Source organism: Phycomyces blakesleeanus (genome assembly GCF_001638985.1).
Source record: "Phycomyces blakesleeanus NRRL 1555(-) unplaced genomic scaffold PHYBLscaffold_42, whole genome shotgun sequence".
Taxonomy (NCBI): domain Eukaryota; kingdom Fungi; phylum Mucoromycota; class Mucoromycetes; order Mucorales; family Phycomycetaceae; genus Phycomyces; species Phycomyces blakesleeanus.
Genome location: NW_017265171.1, coordinates 182,095 through 193,176, shown reverse-complemented (window position 1 = coordinate 193,176; position 11,082 = coordinate 182,095). Strand labels below are relative to the sequence as shown.

General features: G+C 40.3%; 3 protein-coding genes across 3 annotated transcripts; 1 reads left to right on the top strand and 2 right to left on the bottom strand.

Moving 5' to 3' along the window:
* Positions 1-173: 173 nt before the first annotated feature.
* On the bottom strand, positions 174-1,816 carry PHYBLDRAFT_119836 (hypothetical protein; the record flags this gene model as incomplete). The annotated part of the gene is made up of 2 exons (XM_018428711.1): positions 174-1,642; positions 1,708-1,816. 2 exons carry the CDS (start codon positions 1,814-1,816, stop codon positions 174-176), a joined length of 1,578 nt encoding a protein of 525 aa, XP_018283762.1.
* Positions 1,817-2,119: 303 nt separating this feature from the next.
* Positions 2,120-2,692, top strand: PHYBLDRAFT_72362 (hypothetical protein; the record flags this gene model as incomplete). Its single annotated transcript, XM_018442646.1, has 2 exons — positions 2,120-2,186; positions 2,316-2,692. The coding sequence occupies 2 exons, from the start codon at positions 2,120-2,122 to the stop codon at positions 2,690-2,692; spliced, it is 444 nt and encodes a 147-aa protein (XP_018283761.1).
* Positions 2,693-5,900: 3,208 nt separating this feature from the next.
* On the bottom strand, positions 5,901-10,165 carry PHYBLDRAFT_119881 (hypothetical protein; the record flags this gene model as incomplete). Its single annotated transcript, XM_018428716.1, has 2 exons — positions 5,901-8,408; positions 8,507-10,165. The coding sequence occupies 2 exons, from the start codon at positions 10,163-10,165 to the stop codon at positions 5,901-5,903; spliced, it is 4,167 nt and encodes a 1,388-aa protein (XP_018283760.1).
* Between the last annotated feature and the right edge of the window lie 917 nt (positions 10,166-11,082).

The window sequence follows — 11,082 nt, the reverse complement described above, 5'->3', positions numbered from 1 at the left end:
TAGTGAGTTATATATACACTGTATGTTGAAGTAAGGTATGTTGTTGAAACCAATATTATATATACATGCGGAATGGAAAAGGAGGAAAGGTAGTAATGGTAATTAGAGTAGTAGTAGTGGTAGTAGTTGTAATAATAGTAAATGATGCTGATGATGAGAATGTATGGTGGATTTTAGGCAAAGATAGAGAATATCTTGTTGCCAACTCGTTTCCAAAGAGGAAGAGGAACACCATTTATGTCAACCTTTTCGGCATCGCGGATATCAAATACACCTTCCTTGATTGTTCCGGTCTCAAAGTCCATATCAACTGCTTTGACAAAAGAAGGACGGCGGAAGGCCTTGTGGCCAACGTAAAGAACGAAAGCAAAGATTAAACCGATGTAAGAAGCTACGATGTTGCTGCCCTTAATAGGTGCCATAAAGGTTGAGTAGCCCTGACCAAAGATGATGATGGTTCCGACAACGATGACAAAGATATCGCAGATAGGGAAGAATGGAGCAACATAAGGCAAGGCAGACAGAGAACGTCCTTGTGCAAGATAACCTTGACGGAAGCGGATATGAGTAATGGAAATAACAACCCAGGTGATGAGACCAGCAACCGAGGTAAGGTTAGTGAGCCAGGTGAAGACGATACCGGAGCCGAACAAGCTGGTAAGGAAAGCAAGACAGCCGATGGCGCAGGAAATAAGGACGGACCATATGGGAATACCCCAACGGTTGACACGGGTAAAGAAGCGAGGAGCGTAACCCTGCTCAGCGAGGGAAAGCATGGTACGACTGGAAGAGTATACACCAGAGTTACCGGCAGAGATCATGGTAATAAGAATAACAGCGTTCATGAGATCAGCAGCCCAGGCAGCACCAGCCTTTTGGAAGACAAGGGTGAAGGGACTGACGGTGATATCATTGGCACCCTTGAGGAGACGAGGGTCAGTGTAGGGGATGACAAGACCAATGACGAGAATGGAGAGGACGTAGAAGAGTACAATACGGTAGAAAACCTGCTTGACTGCAGCGGGGACAGTCTTGTGGGGGTTTACAGATTCACCGGCAGTGATACCAACAATTTCGACACCATTGAATGAGAAGGCAGCGGTCAAGAAGACGTTGAATACGCCAAGGAAGCCACCAGGGAAGGCACCGCCGGGTAAATGGAAGTTGCTTGTTCCAATGTTGACGCCACCAGCAGCGCCAGTATCAACGCAGAGACCGACAATAATAAAGATAATAACAGTCAAGATTTTGACAAATGAAATCCAGTACTCGATTTCGCCATAGCCCTTTACAGAAAAGACGTTGATGGCGACAAGGATAACTAAACAGATGACACTCCAAACGACACTGTTGACGCTTTTAACCCAATATTCCATGATGATAGCAACACCGGTAAGTTCTACAGCAACACCAACGGCCCAGTTGGCCCAGTAGACCCAACCGACACAGAAGCCAAGGGAAGGATCAACGAATCGTGTAGCAAAGTGAGCAAAACTGCCGGCAATTGGGATGTGTGCGGCCATTTCACCCAAGCTCATCATGACAGCAAAGACAAGAAGACCGACAATGCTGTAGCCAACCAATGCACCACCAGGGCCACCAGTGTTAATAGCCTTACCAGAGGCCATGAAGAGACCGGTACCTATTAAGATTATGTTGATAATGTGAGTATTAAATTAATTATATTGTATTTATCAAACAACTTACCAATTGTGCCTCCAAGGGCAATCATTTGGATGTGACGGGCTTTAAGACCACGCTTGAGTTGGTGAGGAGCTACGACAGATTCTTGATCTGAGGCAAGGCTGCTGACCATTTCGATTTTTGTAGTGTCGCCATGGACATGTATTTTATCGGCTTCCATATTGTTGTTGTTGTTGTTGTTGTTGTTGTTGTTGTAAGTTATATATTTTTTTAAGTATGTGTATTGAATAAGTTGATTTATTTTTGTCGTGGCCAGAAGACCTGGATGTAATGGACTGAGAGAAGTAAGGATATCGATAAAAGGAGTACTTTCGTGAATTGATTTTATACTCTTTTTTCTTAAAAAAAAAATAGGAATAAAAATCAGTCTCAGTCAATTTGATCTGGAAAGCTTGGTACAATTCTATTATTACAGATGCCGCCTTGTAACATCTTATTCGTTCAAGAACTTCTAGACAAGATGTACACGTCTCCTTATTGTCGTTAGTGGTGTGATCATGAGTAGTCTCTGATATTATATTATACTATTGTTATTTTAAAGAACAACAAAAAAAAAGTGCTCTGTTAATTGGAGTCGGGTGTACGCTTTTTTTTTCTTTATCGCTTAAAAGGTTTCGCACGGTATCCTAGCAATTTCTCACCTTCAGAGACACAAAGATCTCGTCAAAACAGAATCTTATCTCGCAATCCACGGCTTTTGGTAGCACTAACCTTTGTGCGGTTTGCGAATTTGCTGAGCAGAGGAAGATGGCGTCAGGTAATCGAGCTGTCATTGGAGAAGTTATTGAGAGTGATCCCCGACCTTGATCTTCTTTCCATTGAATCCTATCGTTGGGCTCCAGGCATCAATCAGCACAAATTGGTGCTTCTTCTTTGGTCCATTGAACTGGCGGACTTTATGGAATACTCAATCTCTTTGGTCACTGAGATAGATAACAGAGCCCTCAACCCAAAATTGGCAGGTACTCTCTACAAAATGTTCATATGATCTCTAATACCAAAAGGTTGGATACCCAAAATAAAAATATATATATATATTGTTCAAATCGGAGTTTTCTTTCCATTTGGATTCGATATAATAGGTTTGTGTGTATTGGTGTATGTGTACGATTTATTGCTTACAGAGGAGTGCTTCAATTAACAGGGATTGTATGACAATAACATCTTGACTTTATCTCATTATCATTATCATTATCATTATCACTATCACTATAATCATTATAATGTATCTAATATCAAAGTTATTACAAGAAGTAAATATTATGATTAGATAAAGAAGAATAAAGAATAGACAAGATTCCACTCTTTCATTGTAACCTTCTTGTATTAATATTTGTGAACAATAAAGACATCACACACAGGCGCATATTAATACGCATAAATCCGCTTGTTTTTATGCTAAGCCAATATTAGAACAAACTTTCTATGCAACGAAAAGCACACTAAGATATAAATGTGTGTGTATGTTTTTTTTTTGCATACAAATATGAAAAAGATTACTTCCAATTGGCAAGTACCTCTAAAGATCATAATTACTAAATGTTTACGTTTTACTGAGATACCGAGCACTACACAATAGCAATACCTCGACACCTTTAATGGTTTGGTTTGAGCTATTGTTACTGTTATTATTCTTTTTTAGTATTGATTTTTTTAAAGAAAAAATAAAAATAAAACAACAGGTGCCTCGGTCGATTTCAATTGTGTTTTCAAGCACATAAGAAAAGCGACCCATTCAAGATAAATTTGACTGTATGCAGATTGCGTGCTTGGTGTAATATTGAGGGTTGGACAAGTTCATTTTAACCATTCTTGTGGATACAAAATTGGGCAATTGCTTCCTCAAAAGGCAAATCATCGCTTTATTCAGCTACTTAATTGAACTAAGTTTGTAGATTACAAGATAATATCGATCACTAGATTTTATCTTTCAAATATACATTTTAATTCACCGGGGCCAATACTAGGATAATTGAATATTTATTTATTTATTTATTTATTTATTAAAATAATATAAAAAAAGCAAAGCACAAACACAAGTACAAGTACAAGTACAAAAATTAAAGAAGATCCCTCATGGACCCTTATTCTTTTGTGGTTGTACTGGCTGGTGTCTATCAAATGGCACCACTTGTGCAGTGGGTTGAGAAGAAACCCGGTTTCTTTCATTATCGATTAGGTATCACTCTAAGCTGTTTTCCAATAGAAATAATTGTGGTTTGTCATTTATAACCTCAAACCAGATTCAATACACAAATAGCATCTCTTGTATTCTTATTTGATTGGTAGTCTGTTTTTATGAAAATACTTGACCATTCTACAAGTAGCTTATTGTTTTTATCTTGCTTTTTTGCTTTGCTCTTTAGTAAGTATCTTGGGTTTTAATATTAAATATATCAATATATTAATATTACCTGGTAAATGATATGTGTGCTTTTCGGCCTTTTCTTTCTTTTTTTTTAAAAATAAAATAAAATAAATAAAAAAGAAGGGCAAGAAAACCTTCAAATCGACTGGATATTATTATAAAAGGCGCAATCTTTTGGCATATTCGCGCCATAGACAATGTCACTTTATTTTATAGCAAAATTAAACATGCCATTTTCACCATACCAAAGAAATAGTAGGCTATAATCGATTACTTTTGGTCATAAATGAAATGATCGACCTATCTCTGTACTTCCTTTCAACCTATTTCACTTCAATTTTCTGTACTTGTTCTCTTCAAAATACCTACAAAATATGCATTCTATTAACCAATAGATCTATTGTATTCGTTGAAAATAACAGCTTTCTTAATAAAGAGATTTATTTATTTTTAAAACCAAAATAATAATAAAAAGAGTATCTTTTGTAAAGATGGCCATTCGCAGTTAATATATCTGTATCCAATCGCTTTGTTCTGTTATATGAATATTGTTATTTGGGTATCGCTTAGAATACATTAAGGCAGAAGATACAGAAAGCTAATGTCAAAACAACCAATTTGACATACACCAGATATCTTGCATTACATTATGCTTATGCATGTCAAGTCTACATTTCAAAAAAATAAAAAAAAAATTATAACATTAATATCCTTTTTTCTTTCTTTTCTTTTCAAATGCCACAACCATTGGTAATTTTTTGAGTACAAGTGTAATATTATGTTTCCATTTTTTTTCCGTCTTTAATTTTTAAGTTATTTATCTTTTTACTGCGAAACTCTTTTCTTTGTCTTCCTTGTGATTGGTTAGTGACACACAAACCTAAAGTTTTGCTACCTTGGGGCTCCTTTATTATTATTATTATTATTATTATTATAATCTGCATGATAAATCTTAATTTCCATGCTTTATTTCTTACACCAACATACCACTATTTCGGTAACTTTCTTATTTTTATTTAATATTTTTAAAATTAAAACCAGGCTACCATGTATCATTACATTACATTAGACACACGAATTAACATGGGCCATTTTGTTTTGTTTTGTTTTCGGTACAATTTGTATCAATGGTAAATCGAATGTCTGTATAATATATATATATATATATATATATATATATATATATATGTGTGTGTATCTGAAATAAGTAATTTTTTAGGATATTTTTCATTACAAGACTTTGGTGTTTTGTTTGGCCAAGATATTGGGTATTTTTTGTTTAAATAAAAATAAAGAAAAAAAAAGAATAACATTATTTGATTCATTTGATTTGTTATCCAATACTCCAAATTCAAAGCAATAATAATAAAAACAGCCAGCAAAGATCTTAATCATATACATAGCCAGAATAACAATACCAATTACTTTGGCATTCTTACTATTACTATTACTACTTCTTTATAATTCATCATATTATAATTACTGTTTTATTTTTGATAATAAGAATAACAAGATAAAGAGATAAAGAAACCTTTATTATTTGGTTGCTGTTATTATTAACATTTATTTTTAATACAAGTGCAAAAGTATGTAATATAATAAAAGAAGAAAGACTATGCGAGGATATGAATATAATAAAAATAAAAAAGAAATAAACTAATGCCGAATTTTTATCTGGGTTTTTTTTTCGGGAAGGTTGTAATTGTATAGTAAAATCTAATAAACGGCTTTAAACAAGAAATAAGGGGAAAAGAACAGAAAATAAGAGTTAAAGAGTAATAAGAGTAATAAGAGTAAGAGTAATGATTATAATTATAATAAGATCTATTTATCGCTTGGCCTTGCGGAACAAGAAGACAAAGAACATAAAGGCTACGATGTTAAAGATATAATAGGCACACAGGATACCAAAATCGCGCCATCTATTGTCAAACGACCAGCCAATGCGAGTCTCGTAAAAGTCATTGCCGACAGTGTACTGGCAATAGTCACAGGAATCGGTTGCACCCGGGTTTCCAATGTATCCAAGTCCACCAGAGGCAAAGTATTCGGAAAAGTAACTACCGCAGGTCTGACCAGGGGGGGCATTGACCTTGATAAAGTCGTCAGAACCGCAGACAACAGGTACACTGTCCAGAGCGTTGACAACAAGACCCTCAATCACATAGTGGTACGGATCAAGCCAGTACATCCAAGATCTCCAAAAGTAGGGCATCTGGCTAGGGGGTTGCATAATACCGGCAAACAGAATAAGAATCGATGTAAAGAACGGGTTAATGACGGCAGCCATGGGAGGAGAGTTTGAGAATGCAGCAATTGTGAAACCGAGCGAGACAGAGTACAGCAAAAACACAATAAAGTGAACATAGAAGAATCCGATGCGGTCAGAATCAGTAGCAAGACCGGCGGTCCAGTAGAAACAGAACAGGAAGATCGTTGCCAGGAAAATGATATATGGAATTTCGACAAAAATACAAGAAAGTGCAAATGGAGCCCAGCCATAATACTTTGCAGCATGTTCACGGCGGAACCACATGCGCTCCTGCATAAAGCGAGGCTGCGCGAGAATAATAAGTGCATTACTCATTAAGAGAGTAGTGAAGACTGAGAACATTCGGTTCTGCATATCAGCAGGCGAGTTTCCAAGCTTCCAGAAAGAGAAACCAGAGATGAGACCAATAAAGCACACATTGAAGAACCGACCCATGTTGTAATTAGGAGAACGCCACCAGGACACATTCATACGCTTGTAGACAAACCAGAACTGTTGCCAGAACGAGAGAGAATAGGTAGTTGCCTTGCGAGAATGGTTGGGATTGATGCTTCCATGAATCTTCTCAAGCTCGGCTTCCAAAGCCTTGGCCTCGTTGGATCCAGCCCAGACATCGGCCCAGTCACGAGTGGCCTTTCCTGCAGTACCGGCACCAACACACTCCAGAATGTACTCAGCGGGGTTTGCAGAGGGCGAGCACTGGGGTCCACCGTTGCTCTGGAAATATTCAATCATAGTACGAGAATCCTTGCCGATCTCTCCAAAGTAGGCAGTTCTTCCTCCACGGACAAGCAACAGAAGATGGTCAAAGTGTTCAAACAGTGTGGCAGAAGGCTGATGGATAGTACACAAGACGGGCCAGCCAGCATCAGCAAGCTTACGGATGAAACGGACAATGTTGTAAGAACTCTGGGCGTCAAGACCAGAAGTAGGCTCATCAAGGAAAAGAAGTTTGGGCTTGCCAACCAACTCAGTAGCAATAGTCAGGCGCTTGCGCTCTTCGACCGAAATACCAATACCAGTCTCGAGATCACCAACCAAAGCGTCGGCAATTCTGTCCATCTCCATCAACTGGATAATCTGCTCGACATAGGCATCCTTCTCCTCCTTGGGCACACTGGCCTCCTGGCGCAAATAGGCAGAGAACTTGAGGGCCTCGCGGACGGTAGCATTAGGGTTGTGAACATCCATCTGCTCGCAGTAACCAGTGATACGTTCAAAGTCGATGTCGAGAGGCTCACCATTCATGTAGATACGGCCTTCGATTTTGCCAATAGTCTTGCGCATAGAAAGGACATCAAGAAGAGTAGTCTTGCCTGCACCAGATGAACCCATAAGGGCAGTGAGGTTTCCGGGCTTGACAATACCGCCAATGTTGTTCAAAAGCTTGAGTTCACCACCCTTGATAGGAACGGTGTAATCCATGTGGTGCCAGGAAAAGGTAGTGCCATCCGAGACGGCTTCCATAGCATTGTCATTGATAGTGTTGGTCTGCTTAAGGAGCTCTTCTTCGCTGATTTCCTTTGGAGCTCTGCCTTTCTTGTAGACCTTGGTAATTGAACCTTCCTTCTGGAGATCGACATACTCCATGGCCAAAGCGGTGAGGATGGTGAAGAAGAAGAAGAACAAAAGGACGGCGACAAAGTCGATCCATCGTTGCCAGGTTTCATAGCCATACGAAAGAGAAAGATAATCATCACCCAAAACAGAGGAAGCACCAGGCTTGGAACCGGGAAGAACACAGCTCTTGTAAGCCTGATCAGTGTAACTAGGGCCATAGGGAACCGAGTTGGGACCCTCGCAAGAGAACTGCATACCGGTCAACTCGTTAGAAATCAAGGCCTTGTAACCATAGGCAAGAGGGTTGATCCAGTAGATCCAGAAAAGCCATGGGTGCATGAGCTTGTAAGGAATCTGGTAACCGCAATACACGAGACAGGCGATGAGCAAGATACTAGACAGCTGGGAGGCAGTGAAGAAATTAGGAGACACGGCACCCCAGAAACGGAAAAATCCGTTCATACAGATGTTTGTAACCACCAAGATGACAAAGAAAGTAAAGAACTATATTAAATAAAATGTGTTTATAGAAAAAAAAAAGTTATATGATAAATTAGTTGATTTTGCAAAATAAAAATTTGTATGAGTATTTGTAAATTTACCTTTCCAGCATCAAGGACAAGACCCATCATAAAGTAAACACATAATTCAAAGATCAAGACCTGGACAATGGCCAGAGGAATATCGACAATGACTTGAGAGATGTAAAAAGCAGAGGGGTGGTAAAGAGCAAAACCCTTGTGCTTCTCGAGTACACGACGGCCTTGCATGAAAGCAGACAGTTCAGACTGGGCAATAAGAGCATTGAAGAGCAAAGAAAACAAGAAAGCACCACCACGAGAGAAAGCACCGGAACCATCGGTAGGCATCATGTAGAACACAGAGGCCATGATGAGACCCTTGATGACAACACCACCATAACGAGATATCAGAGCACCCTTGTCGCCCATGATGAGCTGGAATTGGCGGACGGTGAGAGATTTGACTTGAGCGTAGTAGGTTGCTGTGAAAGGAGAGCGCTTGGAGGCATGCTTCTGGTGAGCATCCAGCATAGCCTGTCTGAACTGCTCGGCGGGACGATCCTGGTTGATCTTGGCTTCGTATTCATCGCGCTCTTGCATCATGGAGCGGTAGACATCAGATTCCTTGTAGGCCTTTTCGAACTGAACAGAGTTGATGGGGGTTTTGCCCTCGAATCCGGCACGGAACTCACGCTCGTTTGCGTTACAGAGACCGGTCAAGAAATCAGGGGTAGACTTGCGGCTAGGACAGTGGAAACCCATGTCCTGGAAGAAGCTCTTTGCGGTTTCGGTTGGGCCAAAGTAGATGCAGCGACCTTCGTCGAGAACCATGACCTTGTCAAAGAGGTTAAATATACTATCGGAGGCCTGGTAGAGAGTAGAAATGGTAGTCTTGTGGGTGATGTCAGTCATGATACGCAGAGAACGGACATAATCAAGAGCAGAGGAGGCATCGAGACCACGGGTAGAACAATCCCAGCAGTTGATTGAACTGCGGGTTGTCATCTGTTCGGCAATTGATAGACGCTTGCGCTCACCACCAGACAGACCACGGACAAAGGCGTTGCCGACCATGGTGTTCATTTGCTTTGTGAGACCGAGCATGTTTCCAAGCATGTAGAGAATCTTGTTGATGAACTCGTTGCGGGATTCGTTGGGCAGACGCTTTCCTGGGGTCTTGTTCTTGAGAGCAAAGCGTAGGGTCTGTCCGGTAGTCAGGGTTGGGTAATGGAGATCTTCTTCTTCGTTATAGCACACCTCGCCGCGGAAGTACTTTGAGAATTCTGTGGCTTCGATGCCACCATAGGCAACCTCGCCTTCGATCTTTGTGTAAGAAGCACGCATGTTGGCAATGATGCGCAAAAGAGTGGTACAGCCAGCGCCTGGACGACCGAGGACGAGAAGCATCTCACCGTCCTTGCAGAAACCGTCGTTACCCTTGAGGATTGTAAAATCGTGGCCAGATTTGCGACCCCACTTCCAGAACTGGAGGGTAGAAGCGATCCAGGTGTAATTGGTGCTGATAGTCTTGGCGTCTGCACCAAGACCCTGAACGACAAGGTCCTTCCAGACGACACCCATGTGCTTGGGGTGGAATCCGGCAGCTGCGCCTTGTTCGTGTTGCTCGGTGAGGAAGCTGGTCAGATCGAAATCGTCAGATGCGCCCAATTCGGCAGCGCTCACGGACTTGCGGCGAGATTGTTGAGTCAGTTCACGACGGAGTTCTTCATAATTTGACATTGCGTCTTCGATATTAACAGCATTGCCGTCTCGTTCACCATAACCGCCAATGGCAGAAGATGAATGGAATTCGGTGTGATACTCTTTTTCGGTTTCGTATTCGACAGTGGTTTCTTCCGAATGTGTGCTGTTGTTGCGGTGTTGGTGATGGGTTTCATGATGGATCTGCTCCACAGGAACATCCTGAAGAGATGTCATTTCCATGGTGCAGAAGATTCGTTTGGTGTAAGATTTGGATGGGGATCCAGATAATACAATGAAAAAATAAAGTAAAGAAGTACGACACTGATTTTAATGCCCCCCAAAAAAAACAAACAAAAAAATAATATTAAAAATACAGTGAAGTAGAAGAAGAGAAGAGGTTGATGTTAAGTCTTAAGAAAAAAAATAAATATTTTATTGTTTTTTTATAATTGTTTGGATGTGGATAGGATTTGTATGTTCCTCGGGCGAATGGATCCTCCTACATGTTTGTGATCTCGATTTCGGTAAAACGCCCGGAGATCTCACTGCTTTGACTACTTCTCCGCCATAATAAAGTCCTTTATATGTGTTTATTTCTAGGTGTGGTTTTTAAGTATGCGCTTCTGTTGTCCGAAGGGCGGAAAAACCATGAAATTCACCATATTAGGGGACAATTCTGTACGCTTGTGACACCTACAAAAAAAAACCCTTCTTGTCCAGATCAAAGTGGCGTCGGAGCCGACCTTTCCTACATGTTCTGGTGAGCATTTTTTTTTATTTATCTAGCCTATCTGTCTATCTGTCTATTTTGATATATACCTTGTTTCAATTTTTTTCTTTCTTTTCTCTCTCCGTTGGATGGCGCGTAAACCGTTCACCCCCCCCCCCTCTCTCTCTCTCGCTCTTTTTTTCTTTAGTTTTCTTTCATTCATTCATTCATTCATTCATTCTTC